Genomic DNA, 22,543 nt, shown 5'->3' on the forward strand with positions numbered 1-22,543 from the left:
AATTATTATAAAATAAAAGCATTCTGAAATGAAACAGGTAGATGGGGTAGTCAAGTATGCAGAATAATAGGGAAATCTTTGAAAATGTGAAATAGTTACCAGGTAAAATAAATGGAAACTTTAAGCTTTTGGAAGTCTAGCAATGTGTTTATATTAGTGAAGATTTTTTTTTTTTTTTTTTTTTGAGATGGAGTCTCTCTCTATCGCCAGGCTGGAGTGCAGTGGCGTGATCTCAGCTCATTGCAACCTCCACCTCCCAGGTTCAAGTGATTCTCCTGCCTCAGCCTCCCGAGTAGCTGGGACTACAGGCATGCACCACCACGCCCAGCTAATTTTTGTATTTTTAGTCGAGACAGGGTTTCACCATGTTGGCTAGGATCGTCTGGATCTCTTAACCTCGTGATCCTCCTGCCTCAGCCTCCCAAAGTGCTGGGATTCCAGGCGTGAGCCACCGCACCTGGCCTTAGTAGAGACTTTTAAAGTAAGACTTTTTCAGCGAAAACTACTGTTTAGCATAACATTTACAGGGAACTGAAACTGATCAGATGCATTTATTAAGGAGGTTAATGCCCCTGGGTGGGGCGGGAGAAAGAAGGTAGTGGTACGGGAATAGTGGACACACTAAAGATGAGATGCCCTAGGGCAGTGAATGCATGTCCCTAAGGCGTGGATGCAGCCCAAGTCCACTGATATGCCAACAGACCCCGAGTCTCTCCCCTTCCTTTAGCTTATGACTTCGTGAAGAATGCTTTGCAAATTCTAAGTTCCCATTGGGCGCAAGTGGAATTTTAGTAAACATTAAGAGTTTAACCTTTAGTGTGAAATAATATACAAGATATGCAAATAAAGAATTGTTTACCAACATCTCTTTGCTTAATGTAGTGAGCATTTAGTAATTGCTTTTAATTAATACATGAGAGATTTGTATTTAGAAGCACAGTTTATTTTCTAATATTAATCTACACATTAATAGCATCTATTATTTTCTTGTTTTGGAAACTCTTCATACCGCACTAACAGGTTCATCACAGTTACTGAGCTCCTCTGGCCATCAGAGCTCTCCTTAGAGTTAGGATTTACCATGCAAAAGCATATAGTAGCCTGGGATAAATGAATCTTTCTTAATATGGAATTGAGGGTCTCAACTTTGAAACTACAAGAGGCTATTTGGATGTTGCTTTGGGGGACCGTCATAAGGGCTGGGTGAAGGACTCAGGGCTCAGGGCTCAGAAGTTTGCCAGGAAGTCCAGTTTAGACTTTCAGCAGACTTGAAAGACTTCCACGATGGCGTAGGCAGAGGAAGGCGTTTCAGATACTTGGGAAAATATAGAAGCCAGTTTCTCACCCACCCTACAGCAAAGCTCATTGATCTACAAATTTCCCTAGAAAGGAAATGGGAAATGCCGAGAACAAATGTTAAAATAGTTTTAGAAATTAATATTGACTTTGTATTGCTTCTGCAAAAGTTCCAAGACACCAAAACAATTAATGGATTTTAAAAAGTCACTACTTTGCGTATCAGACAAATGCACACACATACACACAGTCAAGCTCTGTACTGGCTTTTTTGAGAAGGAAAGTGTTTGAAGTTAGTAATTTTTATATCAGTACATTTATAAATAGTGCTAGGTAGCATGACGGAAAGTATTAAAATTTACATGTATATTTTTAACACTTCAAATCGTTGGTTCACTTTGAGACAGTACGTAATATTGGCATTTGAGTTGCTTTAATAAATGCTACAATGGGTTTAACCCCAAATCTGAGTGTCTAGTTGGTAAGCGCCTTCACAACCAGCAGTGTTACAATAAATATCATGTTTTCGTGTGCTGGTTTCTTTCCATGGAGAGGAAAAAGAGATCTGATGCTTTGGAGGAGTGCTTGACTTTCTTCCACCAATGAGGAGCAGTCCAGAGGGACTGACTTGCACTGTGGAGTACCCCCTACATGAACAGCATTTCGAAAAATTCAACCAGGAACCTAGAGTCCTACTTGCTAGTCCTGCTTCCTGAGCTTAATGAGAAAGTCACTTTATTTCTTTGCACTTTAATTTATTTCTCTAAAAACACTTTTAGTATTGTCATTGTTCTGGCTAATGGTGGCGGTCTCCTCCAGTTTCAAGCCATCTTAGGGCTGGGCATACAAATCCAATATAGGATCACTTGTTAATGTGGTTTCAAATGGACAGGATCCTCTGTAAATTCTTTAAAAACATTTCATTTGATTTGTGGTGCTACCTGCTTTAAAATATAGTCATCATACTTGTGACTTTCAGACATGAATATGAATTTTTAATTTGAACTGTATTTTTAAACACTAAGTATTCACTAAGTCCCCTTAGGAGATGATGTGGCAAACTGATATGCGTCCTCATTCATTCTTCTCATAGATGGTTATTTGCTTTTTAACTTGTGGCAAAATTATATACGAAGGGTCACCAACTTACAATGGTTCCACTTAAATTTTTCAACTTTCTGATGGGTTTATTGGAGTATTAAGTGTATTTTCGATTTAATGATATTTTTCAGCTTACCTTGTGCTTATCAAGTATCAAGACATAGCCCCACCTAAGTCAAGGAGCATCTGTATATGGGTGTTTATTCCTGTTTAGAATTGACATTTTCAAGTGACCTATTTCAGTAATTAGCCCTGGGCCTAATTTGCATAACGAGATCTCCTAATCTTCAAGTGATGCAAAGATGGAGATATTATAGACCTTTTCTTTATTATGTTCAGATCTTTGATTGCCTTAAAAACAGAGTAGCTAATTTATATAACCTGTAGTTATTTTTATTATTGTCTTTAAAGTTTTTTTTAATGTTCATGAAATAACTGTTTTGAAATTGCCCATTTTCAAGGGAAGCTGTGTCTTAGACTTACTAAATGCTCCAGTTCTTACTGGGAAAGCCTTCTTGTGTTTGTAGCCTTTATCCATAGAGTTTTCTTTGCAGCACTTTCTGTGCCTGGTTTAGTTTCTTTTCAGAGGTGACACCCAAAGCTGAATGAGTCAGCAGGTTTGGTGTGTTGGCCCTTTGCAACAGCTGTCCTCACGAAGGTTCTGTGGGCTGGTGGTTCTACCTTCACATAAAACCTTGCAAAATAACCCACAAAGAGGTTTTCGTCACACTACCAAAATCATGTGAGTCAGAGATGGATGAAAAATGAATGCCATTGTGTTCATACTTTTCAAGTGAACAGTAGCTACGGCAGAGCTGTTAGACAAAGAAAACGGTATTAAAGAAGCACCTCCCAATTTAGCTTCATGTGGCTTTTGCATTATTTTGCTGCAAATCCATAGCTAAGACACATCTTGTGGCATAGTCCATAAGTCATCTTTTCTAAGGACTGTTTGATTAAAGGTGGTTCTGTGAGATCCACCCTGTGGCATTCATGGCATCCTCTTGGAGGCCTCCCTCACTCTCCATGCCTTGGCAAAGTCTTCCTTAAGAAACACTGAACGAGTCTGGAGAAGCTGCCATTTCTTAGGGCCCTCATTGGTTCAGTTGTCTATAGCTTTTTTTTTTTTTTTTTTAATAAAGAGCATGTAAAATTGGAAGGCTCCACAAACAGCTTTGCTTTTTTTTTTGGACATGTACTCCACTTCTAAGCAAAATCACAAAGTAAAATGCTTGCACAAATATAATGAAACAATATTCTTAAAGAATCAAAACAGAGGAACTTTAGAGTCTTGCTTATGTTGTTGAGCATATATTTGTTTTCTTCTCTGCTTTTGATTTACTTATTTCTGGGGTGTAGGTTTGGCAAGTAGCACTGAAATGTACTGAATGCACTGTTCTTTAGCAAGATAGTTACGGGAGCTTTCAAATGTCCTCTTAACATATAGATTTCTTTTAGAATACAGAATGATGTGTGGGCTGTGTAAAGCGATTATGTGCTTTATTTGATGAATTATTTATGTACTATAAATGTAGCAAAAGCCACATTTCCATCATTAAATGTAATCCCATTTGGTGATACAACAACATCAGCCTGTCATTTGGGTCCTCTGACTGAGGGGTGAGGATTTATGTTTCATACCTTGCGCATAATGGCTGAGTTCAAGCATTTAAACAAATTTTTATTTTTAACCTATAGCTGTCATCTTTGTAATAGGATATTCATCAGAATGTTGCCAGAGACTGTGCATTTGGGTTCTTGAGGGATACAGCACCACCACCACCCTCCCCCTCTCCAAGAGAAACAGATCAACATCTTAGGTTGAGAGTCTGGGATCTGGAAACCCCGAGTTCCTGAGTGCCCTTTGACAAGTAACTTAACCCCCCTCTGCCTCAGTCTCTTCATCTGTAAAGTAGGAATAATGACAGCACCTGCTTCACAGGGTTGATGGGACTCCAGATGGAGTGGGATATATAACATGCTTATTACTTCCACCCTTGACACCAAATGCATATAACTAAGAGTTAACTTTGGAGCAGGGGAGGAAGTATGAGGCTGCAGGCTAGAGGCAGAACTGTGCTCGGCTGCAGGCTGGAGAGGATGGGCCCCAAAAGCTTGGCTGATTTGACGTCCATCCATAAAATGGAACTCCAGAGAGTTTGCACGTTTCAGTCATGCTGCATAACTTAATTATAAGATCTTCTCTCTGTCTTCTTTGAGTGTTATAAAAGCTCTTTTGTCCTTGAGCTTCCTTTACCAAGAAACATGCATTTATGTATCTTTTTGTTCGTGGAATTGCCCAAGCTTGTTAGCAGATCCTTTGTAAGACCCAAAAGAGACAGACAGAGGAGGAGTCTTCAGATACATACAATCATTTTTCCCAATTTCCATGTCACCAGCCTTGCCAGGACTTTTTCTCAGTTCCCTGTTATACAAAGAAAGGAGTGTATCTTTATTGATAATTTTAGCAGCATCCTAATGTGGTATAAATCGTCTTCCAGAGAAGAAAATGTGTCAGGGTTGCGTTATCACTGAGGCTAGCCGGGAAAGTAGATCAGTCCATTAGTCTGATAATTAGAAGCGTTGTTTCTGTTATTTCTTAACATCATGTGAACTCCTTTTCTGGCTGTATTAAAGGTTTTCTCAGTGTGTTTCAGTGAGGCTCCTTATTGAATTTAATATGAATAAAGATAAATTCTTTACACTTAGGGATTAAAGTCTCAGCTTCTGCTTAACTTGAGATTGCACTGAGAAACTTCTGGCTCTCAGGTATGATGGAGTCATGACCATGGGAATGTCGGTCCCATATGGCTCAGTGTGTAAGAAGAAGCTGTTGTGGATGGAGACTCTGTTCACATTACATGACATCACCTAAGCCATCATGACAGCAAGAATTATTTAGGAATGGCTCAGAATAAAACTGCCTTCATTATTTCATAAAATATATCTTGGTATCTTTGGCACCTGCGTTTATGGCTTTTTCAAGATTCACTGGGATTTATAAATAATTGGACAATACTGGAGACCTAGTACAAGTATGAAAGAGGACAGGCTTCTTTTTTAGTAACCTTTAAACATTCATCCAGAAGATAAAACTTTAAAGCAAAATAAAACACGAAAATAGCCAAGACGCACAGACAAACAAATATAGAGTTCTTAAGAGTCACATTTGTTCCTGAAGTTTCAAAAATCTCAGGCTGGGTGTTTGATCACTTAGGGAAGTGTTGTGGCCTTCACATACTCTTGTCTCACTTTGAAGTCTAGAGACACAGGTCTTAGAGCAATTTTTATCACTGTGAGAAAGCTGAAACTTAGAGAGTGTGAGTAGCTTAGTACAATTCCGTTGGCCATCAAATGTCAGAAACAAAACTCAATCCAGGGTCGCTGGACCCTTAGGCCAGCATTCTTAGTTTACAGCAGTGCCTCCTGGGTCCAAACATCTAAGTGCACATGTAGCAATAGTAAAGATAGTATGCAAGCATACATAACACATATGCAGAGACAGCGGACTATATGTACACACATGTTGCATGCACAGCAACAGCAGAGAAGCTCATGAACTATAAAGGATGGACTCGCTGCTTGTGTCAGACATTTTGGTACTGATGCTTTGTCATATATTGTGTAACATATAACCAGCTTGCAATCATCTGCCCCCAAAGTTCAACTAAAAATCCTATAGGTTACTAGGAAAGGAAGGCCATGGGGAAAAGGTGGTTATGATGGCAATTTGTTAGCTCTTATGAATTTTCTTTTTTTTTAAGACATACTCTTAATTCCATTTTTTCAGTAAGTCTATACTGTTTTGTGTTTTTGTGTTAGCAAGTACTTTGAGCCCCTCAGTAGAAAATTGCTACATAATATAGTTATTAAAAATAAAAATCTCTCAAACATACAAGTAGAGGTGGTATGAGACTTCAAATTGCCTTAGCCAATTACAAGTGCAACAGTTTCGCTGACTGGCTGGCTGGCTGGATAGACGGACCGATGGATTGGCAGACCCTCAGGCTGGAGGGTAATTGATCTCATTACAGCGGAGCCAGGCTGGGTGACAGTTCTTCTTCGCAAGGGGCTTTTTGCATTGGTGAAGTAGCCCGTTTTGTTGTTCCTGATGTTAAACAGGAGATGAAGCAAACATGGGAAATTGCTCTGGATTCTTAGAGTATAGAACATGTCCCCTGGACGGAATAAGGTTCATGTGTAGGGCAAATTTAGACAGGGGCACCTGATTGGGATTACTGCTGGTCTCGAAATGGTCCAAGCAAACAACATGTCCATCTAAGCTGTGATGCCATGAGAGTGGTGCGTTTTCTCCTCGGCAGTGTTATATTCTAAACTGTCAGCAGACATTAATTCGGTCGCTGGTGAAGTCCCACCGCCTAGAGATGAACTCTGCCTCCGATGGGTGTTTTCCACTTCAGTGCCACTCGTCTTGCAATTACTGGGTCATTAATATCATTGCATGCAATTAGTGACAGTACAATGAGCTAGAGGGTTGTGGGATGTGCACCCTCCCCACCGTGAGCTTTTTACTCTGACCCTTTCCTAGCTCGACCTTTTCGTATTTTGGCAAGGAAATTTTAAGGGTCGAGACTGTCAAAATCCTGAGAGTAGGCACTGGATTATGTGCTGGAAATAATTCACTCAAACACATGCTTCTTCGTGGTCACAAATATTTTCATTAGATATTATCACTATCCCTTCTCTGGGAAGTTTCATTTTTAAAAATCCGATGCTTGGCCGGGCGCGGTGGCTCAAGCCTGTAATCCCAGCACTTTGGGAGGCCGAGACGGGCGGATCACGAGGTCAGGAGATCGAGACCATCCTGGCTAACACGGTGAAACCCCATCTCTACTAAAAAGAATACAAAAAACTTGCCGGGCGAGGTGGCGGGCGCCTGTAGTCCCAGCTACTTGGGAGGCTGAGGCAGGAGAATGGCGTAAACCCGGGAGGCGGAGCTTGCAGTGAGCTGAGATCCGGCCACTGCACTCCAGCCTGGGCGACAGAGTGAGACTCCGTCTCAAAAAAAAAAAAAATCTGATGCTTAAGTATAGCTAATATAGACAATAGGGAATTATGTTTTTATCTTTAGAACTCTTGCATTATTCTTTTCTTTAAAAATGTGAGCTTAGTCATTACTATTGAAGTGGTCATCTGGCCACCTATTTTTAAAACACAATTCCTCTGTCTTAGTAGATTTTGGCCCATATTAAGCATATTAAAGCTGACTTTTTTTTTTTTTTTTTTTCAAGACATGGGGTTTTACTGGGGGCTTGTACCCAGGCGAGAGAGAGAGTCCAGTGGCAATGAGCTGGACAGGATATCCACATGGCCCTGTGGCAGTGAGCTGGGCAGGAAAACTGCAACTGCTTGCAAACAGCTTGTAGTTATCTATAGCATTTCCACTTAAAACCATCCCACTAATGACTTCCACCTGGCAACCTTCATTTAATCCAGAACTTAGGACCTCGAGTCCCTGTACAGCCCATGTTCCACAGGATGGGCTGAGGGCTCAGATGTGCCTCCTAGACAAGGAATGACTCTCCACATTGGCCATCCCCAGATTCCCTAGCTCAAGACACATGTTCAGGTGTGTCTAAGGCTGGCTCTTCTATGTGAAGTTATTTATTCTTTACCATTGACTCTTATGTTCCCACTATGTTAAGTTTTTCTGAATTACTGTGGCAATAAGAAACAGTCCCTTAAATTATACTAGAAGAAAAGCCTTTTTTTTTTCGTTTTTTATTTTGAAATTTTTTTCTTAACTGAGAGATTCCACCTGCGTAAATCGTCATAACTTTTAACAATAAGATCTTAGACTTAGAAAGTGATGTTTTTCCTCAACATAATTTATTAAAAACCAAGACACCAAGGTGTTCCAAGCAATATTTTGAGGGGAAACAACTCCATAAATAATCTTATGTGGTTAGACATGTCTCTAGCAAAACAAAAAAAAGTCAAGGGTTGGGGGAAGTGACGTTTATTGCCAGTACTGTCTGGTCTTTCTCAGAAAAGTGTCAGTGTACATCACTGAGCCTGGAGGGTATGTTTTCTTGATCTGTACCCCCTATGTGTACACGTGCTTGCACGCACACACGTGGACATGCACACATGTGCACCTGCCATCACTGCTTTCTGCTCTTCCACCTTTTCACTCTGAGTGTCTGTAGCCAGTAGCTTTCCAGGTCTGTATTGTCAAAGATACCTATGGCCCTGAATGTCTTCACTGAGTGTTACTTGACATTCGTACGGTTTTTAATGGTTAAAAGGCTTTATGCGAAAGCTGTGATATAATTTCTCCTGTTCTAGATATGGTGTTTATTGCTTTATTTTGTGACTGTACTCTCAGTAGATTGACCTCCTCCCTCAGTGTCCAAGCCTCACATAGCATGATGGCACCTGCAAACTCAGTTCTGTATGCTGGTATCCTTTCTCTTCCCAAGTAGAAGTAATTAAGTAATATATGTCATCAAAACCTTTTAAGTGCACATGTAAACAAAAACAACTTACCAAACTGCTTCAAAGTTGTTCCATTTTTAACACTCTTATTTCTGAGCTCTGGGTAGAATATCCTGTTATTGTTCATCATGAATATTTGAAAGTAAGGAAATAAGACTGTACCATTTTCTTTAAGAGCATCCATTTGTACTTGATAGCATCTTCAGTTATATTTCAATGCTGGCAAACAGGAGGGGAGGTCTAAATTGTGACTCAATTTTAGAATCTACTTTTTCCAAATTATTCTGTTTAGTGCAGAAAACTAATTAATTGTGTTGCATAGAAAAGTCGCTGAAGCTAAGCCAGTTATTACTTCTTAATGCATGATTTACTGCTTTAAATTTTCAAAACACAACCATAGCAATATGGTATTAATTCAAGTGATTCTTCCTATCATATTGAACAATGTTTTCACGGGTGAGAACCTCACACATCCTACAATCACTGATAGTTTATACAGTGTTTTAGCTGTGGCTCCCTGCATGCAAAAGAAAGAGTTAATCAAATGTCAGTGAGAACGGTCTCATCAAGTAGAGAGCTTGTTTTGTTTAAATTAACTTTGCTAAATATAATTTTCTTTTTGAAAATAAATTCTTCTGTGTTTTTCTTTCTTCAAGTGAGGCCATTTAGGGAAGTATACCACATAAAACTTTTGCTCTAAGATAAGGCAAATTTGGTATTACATGATGAAGGGCTATGTGATTTGAAGTAATGCTGAATTTGTTAAATATATTAAGCTAAACAAAAATAATGAGGCCCTTGGAAAGACATGATTATATTTCTCATTTTTCTCATTTTAAAGCCACAGTGAAAAACACATAAAAGGAAGAAGTTAGAAAAAAATGAATAAAATTGTCTTTTTCCTTTTGGCAAATTAAATAGATGTTTCTGTTTCAGAAGATTTTATTAATTAACTTTAAAGAAACAGTCATTTATTTTTGGCATTCAGTGAACATTATCATTTCCATGTTTAGAACTTTTCTTCTAAGTTAGCATCTTAAAAGATAACTGTGAAACTCAAGGCATTCAACTACATTAATTTGAGTTTCAGAAATTGAATTCTTGTTTCTAGAGTACATAGTTTGAATTGATGTCAGGGTGTTAAGTAGGTAAATCTTAGCTTCCTGGGTTGTATATTCACATTAATTTTTTTTTTTTTATCAACCTTCTTATTTTTCAACTTACCTTTTTTTTTTTTTTTTTTTTGGACACTCAGATTTGATATCCCTGTGGTAGAAGAAAACAGTAATGTAGTTTGGTATATTGTTGTGTTTATGTTTATTTTAAAGTCACGGCTTTGCTTTCCATGTTGTTACTGGATTATGCTTTTTTTAGTTCCTCAGTTTGCCAAGATAACAGTCTTCCGATCTTCAGAAGTCTATGTCGAGCTTACAGAAACTGATGTGTAGGAAGACTAGCCTAAGAAATCCAAATTAGCAAGGCTAGCATGTGAGAACATGCTGGAAAAGAATAGCTCCCATAGATACTGACAGAGAATGTTCATAAAATGCTGCTTGTTTCGTGGTCACATGAGAGTGAGTTGTGTCCAGTACAGCTGTATGTAAGGGCAACATTTTTATTCTTACGACTGTGGTTTTCATGACCCTGGATGCTTATTATGTCTCTCTGGTGGACTTCTTCAATGGAGTTGATACAAGTACTTGCTTTCAAGTGTCCATCAGCCCTCTACTCCATCCCGGCCCTATACAAATACAGTACATTTTTAAATAATTTGAAATACCCTCCGTAGGGTTTATATTTCTTCGTGCTTCATTGTTTCCGTAAGAACTGTGATACCATTATTCTGTAGGATTTTTTTGTGCTTCCCCTGTTTCGAATCTCTGTGCCAGTGAGACCCATGTATCGGCACAAATCCAGAAGTTTGACTGCCCATCTGATTAGCACACGCTTAGCAATGTGGTGGACTAAACACAGCCAAGATGTGGGGCTGGAGCTTAGCCTCCTGGGAGCGGAGCAGTGAACATCAGATGAAGACATGTGAAAATGGAGTACTACTTCCTCTTTGCGGGGATGGGCTGAACAGCACAGCCAGAAATATTCTTGCCCTTCGAGTCTGCTTTATAGTTACTCACTGGTTCTCTTTTTTTTCCTACTCAGATAACCAGTATACTCTTCCCAGTGACTAAGAACTGTAGGTGCAAATAGATGGCAAACCGCAGATGGCGGCTGTGTGGTTTCAGATGTGCTCCTGAACTTAGACGATGTGAACTCAGGGAACTTTTAGACAATGTGAACTCAGGGAACTTTTAGACGACGTGAACACAGGGAACTTTTATGGCTGAGCAGTAATCTCTGCCCACTGGAAATTAGGCCCTGGGGGGAACAATGTAGTGACTTCTGTATACTTACTACATGCAATTAGACTGCTGAAGCAAAAGCTTTTAAAAGCAGGCTGTAAAATGCCCATGTATCTTTATTAAGCCTATTTTCCAACTGGATAGAGAAACTTTTCTAGTAATTTTTAAATGTATAAAGTCTACTGAGCCAAGGGGGGAAAAATATCTGGGCACTAAAAGCTTAGTTGTAACAGTGTTACTTTTTCTGTCTCTGAATGATTAAATGTGATTTCATCTATTTAGCAATACTATGATTGTGGCTGCATTAGATCATGCTGATAGAAAGATACAAAGAAAAACTTAAGTATAATGAACTAACAATTTATTTTCACTCTTTCTCTAAGTTAAAAATTCCTAGTACATTCAAATGAACAATGAAAATAATTGCAAAATTGTCTCCTGAAATGGAAATAGATTTTTTTTTTTTATTTCCAAGCATTAGCATTTTCTTGTTGTTTTTCAAAATCAGCCACTAAGCCTTTCAAAGCTTCTTGGTGACTATTGCAGGAGAAATCAGAATATTAATCTTGTGGTTTTATTTCAGAGTTCGCTGCCAGGAAGGAGGTACAATTGGGTTAGGAGACTTTTTTTTAAGCTGTGTCACTGTTCAAGGAGAGGGGTTTGGAAGCTTGGCATAAGAATTACATTCCGTGATGAGGATGTAGCAGGGGAGAAGAAAGGTGATTTTCACTATGGGAAGTTATACTTACATCAAGTATAAAATAGACTGAAGTCGTTTTGAATTATGTTATACTTGTAAAGTTTACCTCCTGGAGTTTCAGTTAGTACCCACGTACTAACTGGATTAAAACAGGGTTATTCATGACAACTTAGATCATTTCTAACTTATGGCAAAAATCTTCCCTGGTGGAACGTGTAACAGTATTTTCAGTGCCCCTTTATAAGCAACCAAGCATTTGGGATGTTAATTTAATGTTAGTAGTGAATTTTTCAATATCTTTCAGTAACCTTTGCAAGTCACAAGTTGACTTAAAAGGAAAAGAAGTAAAATCCTGAATATAGCTGAAAAACTGTCCTGGCTCAGACTGTTCAGCCCACTTCTGCTCACCACCCTGCAAGCACCCTCCCCCAAACAAGCAGTAGCCTGGGGCTTCAGAAGAACCTACAAAAGCAGCATCTGTAGATTTTTCCTTATCCAACTCTAAGACTTGAAAGTTTCCCTCTTCCCCCCACACTTTTTTTTAAACCAAGAAATAAAAAAGTTTTCACTCTTAAAGGTGCAAAGCGGTTTCATTCTTATGCAACATAGCCTTCCTCCTACTGTCTTATAGTCTGTGGATGTTAAATTATAGATTCCAATTGAATTTTAATACTCTAGAGATTTTACATTTGTGGTTGTCAAGACAGCATTTTGGGTAGACCTAGGGAGCTCCACACAAAAGCATTGATATTCAGAAAAGGCACTGACCTAGAAATTAAAAGAAAAAAAGTCAAATAATGTTCACCTCTTGTGCTTGCAGTTTGACGAAGTAGAAGTCATCAGTAGTTTCTCCCTGTGCAGATGCAGTTCTCAATTCTATTTACAATTAACTCTGCTCTACTGTGCATGTCTTTCTCTTCATGGTATTCATTTAATTGTTTTTCTTTTGGATCTGAATCTTTGACTGTCTTTTCCCCTTAAGATTAAAATAAATAAATGTATATTCCTCCCCTTTCTTTCTGTGCACTGCCCTTCAGATCTCATTATGTCATTTTTCAGCTTAGTGTTGAAACTTTCAGCAACAAAAAGTAAGTCATTTGAGTTTGAGTTTGAGTGCACTTTTGCATGTAGGTTCATTTATGTGCATGTGCATTTAAAAACATTGGGATTCCACTTGAATTAAGTAAACCAAACATTTTAAACTATCAGCCAAATACAGACATCAGCTTTTCACTTTTCTGTATATGCAGACACATCCTAATTTGTTAGAAAAATCAAACAGGAAAATTCTCAACAATTAATTGAAGATATGGCACTGCTCTGAAATGGTCCAGAAATAGGGTCTGCTCATAGAAACTCACAGTTTGAAGCCTTTGGGAGGAAAGGATACTTTGAAATTTAGGCACATATTTGGAGGAGGGAAAAGGGAAAGAGCAGAATGAAGAACTGAAAAAAAATCACACACCAGGGCCTGCCATGGGGTGGGGGACGGGGGAGGGCTAGCATTAGGAGATACACCTAATGTAAATGATGAGTTAACAGGTGCAGCATACCAGCATGGCACATGTATACATATGTAACAAACCTGCACATTGTGCACATGTACCCTAGAACTTAAAGTACAATAAAAAAAATTTTTAATAGTCACATTAAATAATTAAAAAGAAAAAAAAAGAACTGAAAAAAAGACCTTTTTTAGATTCACAGAAGTGTACAAAATTTTTAGGTATTTTTTTCAAGCTGTCTGCTGAGCAGTTTCTTAATAGTCTACAATGTTTGTATCTACAAACAGATACCGTCTGCTTCTTACTACCCTTCCAAGACCATTATTATTATGGCAATTATTGCTCAGTTTCCCAGCAAAAATTTATCCACAGTTACAGAAGAATGAGATGCGACTGTGAGACTGTAAAGTTTAAGCAAGCACTCAGAGAAGCACAGTGACATGTCTGCACAGAAGGGGCAGCCTTTGTTTTGAGGAAAACAGTGAAAGTAAAAGTAGTTCAAGACCAGAAGACAAGTAAATAAGTGCCTTAGTTTTGTAGTTAATATAATTTCCATGGAATGCCTATTTCTCCTATAAATGCATACAGAACTTGTTTGCTGACCCACTATCTGGAAAACAAACGATCCCACTAGAAGAATGTCTTTGGGATTTATTTTTACCAGAAAAACAATCCTTTTTTCAGTCCCTTGCAAAGTAGAATGTTACAAGACAAGACTTCGATAATCAGGTAGAAAATGGATTTAAATTGCAGAAATGTATATGAAACACTTTTGCTCCTTGCCCCTTGAACTTTAGGGGAATGAAAACGTCTAGCGCTCTCCACCTTCTTTTCTCTCCTGGAACCTGAACTGTAATTCAAAGCCTGTGTCTCATTAAAGTACCTGGCAGCCTATCTCTGTACAGCTTGAGTTACAAAGCTATTCAGAGACCTCGCTGGTCTAAAGAGACAGAACAAGGATGTGTTTAAATAGAGCATAGGCTGTTGAAAAAGAAAATGCTGAAAATGGTAAAATGATTCTGTCCTTCCTTCCACTCCTTACTGCCGAGGTGGAGTTGGTGAACACCAGCAAGTGGCTGATAAAAGTCCCCACTTTCTCTTAGGGCTGCACCGGACCCAGAATGAGTGGTGGGCATGTGTGCGAACCCTCTATTCAGCCAGAGTTTTCCTGCAACACGTAGTTTGGTTGAAGAGGTTGACTGAGGTTGACATTGGCAGTAATAACACGTGTGTTCTTCTGATTTACAAAATGATGGAGGAAAAGGGAGATTTTGAAGACCTGAATTCTGGTATACTTCTTAAGCATGTATAAGGCTGAAGAAAGAAGACAAGGGTTGTGGGAGGCTCCTGGTCTAGTGTTTACAGAACTTGGATGCTTGACAAACAGAGCGTCAAGCTAATTGTTCTTGAAGCAGGAAATCTGCAGTGGAGGAAGCAGGTGTGGGGGGATGATTACCACGTTTGGAAATGGCTGCATTAACTATTTTGCTCTTCTGAGTTTGGCCCCAAAAGAGTCCATAGACTTTTTGAAAGATGCTATCCCTTTTATTTATAGACTAACATTAAATCAGTCATTTGTGAAGGAAGGAGAAAGTGCCTAAATAAATTTGGAGTCAGATAGCATACATGCGGCAGTGTTTCCAATATCCATTTCTCTTTATTTCTTTTTCTTTTTCTTTTTGGCTTTCAGCATCCCCATACTTTCAGAAAACTTGTGACTAAGAGTGAATTCTTATTTTTCAAATTGTTTTCAGACATTTCATGTTCATGTAAACTTGGCTTATTGATTTCCTGATTTTTCTTTATTTTTTTGTTTTGTCCATTTTATTTTTAATCAGCTACATCAAATGGGTCTTTGGAGGGCCTGGATAACCAGGAGGGAGGGGTGTGCCAGACAAGAGCCATGAAGATCCTCATGAAAGTTGGACAAGGTAAAGACCATCTGCTGCTTCATGACGCCACTGTGACCTGGTGTAGCCCCCAGCTAGTGTGGTGCTAGTGTTGCTGACGCCCACCTTCATTCGCTCTTCTCTTTAGTTTTCAAAGCAAACCCTTCTGCACTTTGAGCCACTGGCAGATTTCCTCAAGTCAATGTACTAAGCTTTTATTGGAGATCTCTCTAAGAGTTGAGGTCAGCAAGGTAGAATGTCTATTGCCATAGACAGACAGACAGACAGACAGACAGATAGATAGATAGATAGATAGATAGATAGATAGATAGATAGATATTTCTTTTTAAAAAGCAGAACACTTTGGTTCAAAATCAAAATATCCAGAATGAAAACTAAAAGCTTGTGCAGTTTTGCTCATTTCTGAATCTTGACTACAGAAGAGTTTTGTTCATTGTGACTTTTCCAGTGTAGATAACCTATTGCACAGAAAGAAATAATTCTTCTAATTAAAAATTGGTATAGTAGTCAATCAACTTGCTCAGTTAAATTGAAATGTCATCTGCAATGCTTTGCCTGCCAAATGCAAGAATCCCTATAGTTTCCACAGATGGCCTCACGATCTAAACCTCTGAAATAACTAGTATAACCATTTTGTTTTAAAAGAAAAATTATATTCTTGTATTTCACAGTACTTTGCATAAACACTCTTATGTTCATTGCTATTCATGCCTGTTGAAATATATATGCAACTCCTAAAGCTAGATATTGTCAGATGTCTGTGCCGTAATTAATCATTTGTTTTTCATGTAGCTGCAAGTTCTGCTGGATCAACCAGGAATAAAGATCCAACAAGACGTCCAGAACTAGAAGCTGGTACAAACGGAAGAAGTTCGACAACAAGTCCCTTTGTAAAACCAAATCCAGGTATAACAGCATGATCTGTGTGTATGGAGGGGCCCACATTCTCAGTAGTATCTTAAAAGGTAGAGCAGAGTCTAAGGACTTCTAACCAGTTAGGATTAGCTGGTAGTTACAGTGATCAGGAATCTTTGCTGTCAGTGAGTCATTATTAATTACACTCAATAAGAACAAAATAACTCATTCCAATGAAAGTCATACATTCAAAAGAGTAGAATTCATGAGCTGTAAGTGCCAGTTATTAGAACTACTGTGTCAGGCCAGAGGTTTCATTGGCTGACATTTTATCAAGCTGGTTGTCAATGCCAGCTTAAAGCTGATATTAATGTATATGTAATTAATGTGCTAATCCCTCCTCTAATTATATCTAATCCACAGAGGGCCTAATTGATCCTCTTCTAAATTTTAAATGCTAACATTTTTAAATATTGCATAATAGTATTTTTTCAGGTGGTTATCGTTATTTTGTTTCACATTTGCCATGTAAAAGAAAATATTAAACAGGTCCCTGACAGAAGCGTAGAATACCAGATAAAATTGTCCGTCATTGACCTTCATTTTCTTAACAGTCTTGGAACAAATAGCTCTGTATTTGTTGCCATGCTAATGAATGTTTGATAGAGCAGCTGTTGAGCAGACATCAGCAGTTTTGTATTAGGGATCTGTGTGCTTGGTTGGTAGTTGTGCGACTTTATCATCTGCAGCAATATGCCATCTCTTTCCAAGAGTCAAGGAGGGAAGTTGTTATTTCTAACTTTCAATGACAAGATGTGTCAAATTCTTGTGACAAACTGATAAATGGATAATATAATGATGCCAGGCAATTTTTTAGTGCTTACCATTTGGGCTGGCAGTCTGTTCAGTGTGAGAGTTTCTGCTGCCTTCCAAATATATTTTAAGTGTAAATCAAATAATACAGACGAGTTACGAGCCGAACATTTTCCCAGGCCCCCTCACTCCTTCCGCGTTCCCGAGCTGTTCTGCCAGGAGGCCGGGCTCTTCTTTAGAAGGCAGGACCTTTGAAGGTTCGCATGAAACACCCTTTCTCAAAGGAGGCGGAAGAGCAATACCACATGAGCGCTCACCGCTGACCTGGAGAATTGGCCACTTCCCTTTTTCTTCGCTGCCGCTGCCCCAGGCTGGTTAACACGGGTTAGAAGATGAAGCAAGATCAAGGGCTGGCTGGCACCGACAGTCTGTGCTCTTGCTGGATAATGATACAAAGGAAACCCTGTGGCTTGGGAGGGTAGGAAAGTCCCCCCTAGAGCTCGTAGACGGGGTATTGGCGAGGCAAAGTCCAGCTTCTAGTTAGCAATAAGCCTGGCTTATTTGTCACATTTTTAAGGGTCATAAAAGCAGTCCATCAGCACCGGGACAGCAGTAACCATCTCTGACCTTTTCTCTCCCCGCGTCTGCAGGTTCTAGCACAGACGGCAACAGCGCCGGACATTCGGGGAACAACATCCTCGGTTCCGAAGTGGCCTTATTCGCAGGGATTGCTTCAGGATGCATCATCTTCATCGTCATCATCATCACGCTGGTGGTCCTCTTGCTGAAGTACCGGAGGAGACACAGGAAGCACTCGCCGCAGCACACGACCACGCTGTCGCTCAGCACGCTGGCCACGCCCAAGCGCAGCGGCAACAACAACGGCTCGGAGCCCAGTGACATTATCATCCCGCTAAGGACTGCGGACAGCGTCTTCTGCCCTCACTACGAGAAGGTCAGCGGGGACTACGGGCACCCGGTGTACATCGTCCAGGAGATGCCCCCGCAGAGCCCGGCGAACATATACTACAAGGTCTGAGAGGGGCCCTGGCGGTACCTGTGCTTTCCCAGAGGACACCTACTGTCCCGATGCCTCCCTTGAGGGTTTGAGAGCCCGCGTGCTGGAGAACTGACTGAAGCACAGCACCGGGGGAGAGGGACACTCTTCGGAAGAGCCCGTCGCGCTGGACAGCTTACCTAGTCTTGTAGCACTCGGCCTTGGTGAACACGCACGCTCCCTGGAGGCTGGAAGACTGTGCAGAAGGCCCCATTCGGACTGCTGTGCCACGTCCCACGTCTCCTCCCCAAAGCCATGTGCTGCGGTCACTCAGGCCTCTGCGGAAGCCAAGAGAAGACGGTGGTTTGTGGACGAGAGGGCTGTGAGCATCCTGGCAGGTGCCCCAGGACGCCACGCCTGGAAGGGCCGGCTTCTGCCTGGGGTGCGTCTCCCCCCGCAGTGCATACCGGACTTGTCACACGGACCTCGGGCTAGTTAAGGTTTGCAAAGATCTCTAGCGTTTAGTCCTCACTGTCTCTCACTCGTTCTGTTACCCAGGGCTCTGCAGCACCTCACCTGAGACCTCCACTCCACATCTGTATCACTAATGGAACACTCGTGTCTGGAGTCCCCTCCTCCAGCCGTTGGCAACAACAGCTTCAGTCCATGGGTAAATCCGTTCATAGAAATTGTGTTTGCTAACAAGGTGCCCTTTAGCCAGATGCTAGGCTGTCTGCGAGGAAGGCTAGGAGTTGGTAGAAGCGGATGGGGCTGGGGAAAGGGCTGGCTGCAATTGCAGCTCACTGCTGCTGCCTCTGAAACAGAAAGTTGGAAAGGAAAAAAGAAAAAAGCAATTAGGTAGCACAGCACTTTGGTTTTGCTGAGATTTAAGAGGCAAGTAGGAGACACGACAGCACACACAGTGGATTCCAGTGTACGGGGAGGCGCTCGCTGTTATCAGATAGCGAAGTGCAGGAAGAAAAGCCCCTCTTCATTCTGGGGAACAAAGACGGGTATTGTTGGGAAAGGAACAGGCTTGGAGGGAAGGGAGAAAGTAGGCCGCTGATGATATATTCGGGCAGGACTGTTGTGGTACTGGCAATAAGATACACAGCTCCGAGCTGTAGGAGAGTCGGTCTGCTTTGGATGATTTTTTAAGCAGACTCAGCTGCTATACTTATCACATTTTATTAAACACAGGGAAAGCATTTAGGAGAATAGCAGAGAGCCAAATCTGACCTAAAAGTTGAAAAGCCAAAGGTCAAACAGGCTGTAATTCCATCATCATTGTCGTTATTAAAGAATTCTCATCTATACAAGGTAGGTCAGATCCCCCTTCCCCCAGGGCCCCCCTTCCCCTCCGGATTGAGCCTTACGACACTTTGGTTTATGGCGGTGCTGTCTGGGTGCCAGGGCTGCAGGGCCGGTACTGATGGAGGCTGCAGCGCCAGGTGCTCTGTGTCAAGGTGAAGCACATACGGCAAACCTCTTAGGGTCCTTAAGACGGAAATAAATGATGATGTCCAGGGGGAGAAGGAAGATAGGGTGTATTTATAATAGGTCTATAGAACACAAGGGATATAAAATGAAAGATTTTTACTAATATATATTTTAAGGTTGCACACAGTACACACCGGAAGATGTGAAATTCATTTGTGGTAATTAAGTGGTCCCAATGCTCAGTGCTTAAAAAAACAAATTGGACAGTTACTTCTGGGAAAAACAACATCATTCCAAAAAGAACAATAATGAGAGCAAATACAAAAATAACCAAGTCCTCCGAAGGCATCTCACGGAACCGTAGACTAGGAAGTACAAGCCCCACACACCAGGAAGTCGATGTGACTGCATCATACATTTAACAATGACAAGATGTTCCGGCATTTATTTTCTGCGTTGGGTTTTCCCTTGCCTGGTGGGCTGAAGTGTTCTCTAGAATCCAGCAGGTCACACCGGGGGCTTCAGGTGACAATTTAGCTCTGGCTCCCTGCTCCTGTTCTCCCCCGCACCCCCTCCCTTCTGGGAAACAAGAAGAGTAAACAGGAAACCTACTTTTTATGTGCTATGCAAAATAGACATCTTTAACATAGTCCTGTTACTATGGTAACACTTTGCTTTCTGAATTGGAAGGGAAAAAAATGTAGCGACAGCATTTGAAGGTTCTCAGACCTCCAGTGAGTACCTGCAAAAATGAGTTGTCACGGAAATTATGATCCCCTATTTCCTGAACCTGGAAATGATGTTGGTCCAAAGTGCGTGTGTGTATGTGTGAGTGGGTGTGTGGTATACATGTGTACATATATGTATAATATATATCTACAATATATATTATATATATCTATATCATATTTCTGTGGAAGGTTGCCGTGGTAACCAGCCACAGTACATATGTAATTCTTTCCATCACCCCAACCTCTCCTTTCTGTGCATTCGTACAAGAGTTTCTTGTAAGCCATCAGAAGTTACTTTTAGGATGGGGGAGAGGGGCAAGAAGGGGAAAAATGGGAAATAGTCTGATTTTAATGAAATCAAATGTTATGTATCATCAGTTGGCTACGTTTTGGTTCTATACTAAACTGTGAAAAATCAGATGAATTGATAAAAGAGTTCCCTGCAACCAATTGAAAAGTGTTCTGTGCGTCTGTTTTGTGTCTGGTGCAGAATATGACAATCTACCAACTGTCCCTTTATTTGAAGTTGGTTTAGCTTTGGAAAGTTACTGTAAATGCCTTGCTTGTATGATCGTCCCTGTCACCCGACTTTGGAATTTGCACCATCATGTTTAAGTGAAGATGCTGTAAATAGGTTCAGATTTTACTGTCTATGGATTTGGGGTGTTACAGTAGCCTTATTCACCTTTTTAATAAAAATACACATGAAAACAAGACAGAAATGGCTTTTCTTACCCAGATTGTGTACATAGAGCAATGTTGGTTTTTTATAAAGTCTAAGCAAGATGTTTTGTATAAAATCTGAATTTTGCAATGTATTTAGCTACAGCTTGTTTAACGGCAGTGTCATTCCCCTTTGCACTGTAATGAGGAAAAAATGGTATAAAAGGTTGCCAAATTGCTGCATATTTGTGCCGTAATTATGTACCATGAATATTTATTTAAAATTTCGTTGTCCAATTTGTAAGTAACACAGTATTATGCTTGAGTTATAAATATTTTTTTCTTTCTTTGTTTTATTTTAATAGCCTGTCATAGGTTTTAAATCTGCTTTAGTTTCACATTGCAGTTAGCCCCCGAAAATGAAATCCGTGAAGTCACATTCCACATCTGTTTCAAACTGAATTTGTTCTTAAAAAAATAAAATATTTTTTTCCTATGGAAAAAGTGCCTTCAAAGTACTTCTCTTCTTTTCTTTTCATTTTTCTTTCTTTTTTGTTTGTTATTTTAATTTGCCTTCCTTTACTCTATTTCCCCCAAAATTACAGTAATCCGGAGACTTCTGTCCATGGAGACTGTGTGCCCACTTTTCAAATCGGGATGTGCACATAACACAAATACTAATTTTGCTAAGAGCCGTGAGCTCATTATTCCCCATAAAACCATGAACTCACATTTCAAAAACAATATAAAATTGTATAAAATCCTAGTAATCCTCAACAGAAAATCTCTCTAGTGGCGCCTGAATCACACAGTCAGAATAGTTACCTACAAAGTTAGCTGTCTCAGGGAAAAGAGGGAAGTGTACTCTTATCTTACACTTAATTCCAAATTGATCTAGTTTCCACAGAAGCAAAGCAGCTGTCTATCGCTTCATTTTTCTTAACAGAATAATCCTAGGGAGAAGGAAAAAGTCAAATGTTTTTGTAAAAACATGGATGAAAGCACATTTTGTGATACTGGTTGAAGGCAAGCCAGAGGCCAGCTGTGAGTTTAAAACACACTAAGTGGTCACCTTCCTGGGGAAGGTAACTATGTACGCTGAGTGGTGTGATTATTTTTCAGACATCTTGTAGTCTTGGGTATTAAGACTGATCATTATACTTCCTGGGTAGCTTTTTAAACAGCCAAGAGTCGCACCCATAGCAGAGAACTTCACCACCCTTGAGATCTAAGTGCTAAGATCTTTACAGTATCTCTGGTTAATCCCCGCCATAGGAGTGAGACATGGTAGGTAGGGAGGACAGGGAAAGGCCCCTGGAGTCAGGAAGTAAGCCAGAAGAGTTCCCAGGTCTGACTGACTGGCCCCAGACCACAGCCCAGTCAGTGGAAGAAGCCGTATGTTTCAGAAGTCCCCAGGTGATGATGAAAGGCTGGTTTGGACACAGGGATCTACACAGCTTAGCATAGTACTTGTACTAGAGAAATGTTTGTTAAATAAATGCCTCCCTTCATCAACAGCAACAAAAATCCCCAGAGACCCAGGGTTTTCGTGGATGCTAGAAACATAGTTTCATCTATTCCCGGATTTTATCCTGCTGCACCCATCTGCCTTCAGTTGCAGATCCAAGTTTATGGATGCAATTTTATGGCCAAGCTGACCCCTCGAACCTATGTACCAAGGTCATTTCTGATTAGTCTGGGCAAAAGAAAAGAACC

At 40.3% G+C, this 22,543-nt stretch overlaps 1 protein-coding gene across 3 annotated transcripts in view; it reads left to right on the forward strand.

Annotated features, from left to right (window-relative positions):
- The window catches only part of LOC105485332 (ephrin B2), a 45,809-nt gene extending 24,478 nt beyond the window's left edge, over positions 1–21,331 (forward strand). The window contains exons 3-5 of one of the 3 annotated variants that reach the window (XM_011747618.3): positions 15,257–15,349; positions 16,121–16,234; positions 17,647–21,331. In XM_011747618.3, the coding sequence (XP_011745920.1) occupies positions 15,257–15,349; positions 16,121–16,234; positions 17,647–18,035 (596 nt within the window). In that variant the 3' untranslated portion in view covers positions 18,036–21,331. The other 2 variants (XM_071081062.1, XM_071081063.1) reach the window with 2 other exon arrangements.
- The last annotated feature ends 1,212 nt before the right edge of the window (positions 21,332–22,543 follow it).

The sequence above is a fragment of the Macaca nemestrina genome, chromosome 16, assembly GCF_043159975.1.
Source record: "Macaca nemestrina isolate mMacNem1 chromosome 16, mMacNem.hap1, whole genome shotgun sequence".
Classification (NCBI taxonomy): domain Eukaryota; kingdom Metazoa; phylum Chordata; class Mammalia; order Primates; family Cercopithecidae; genus Macaca; species Macaca nemestrina.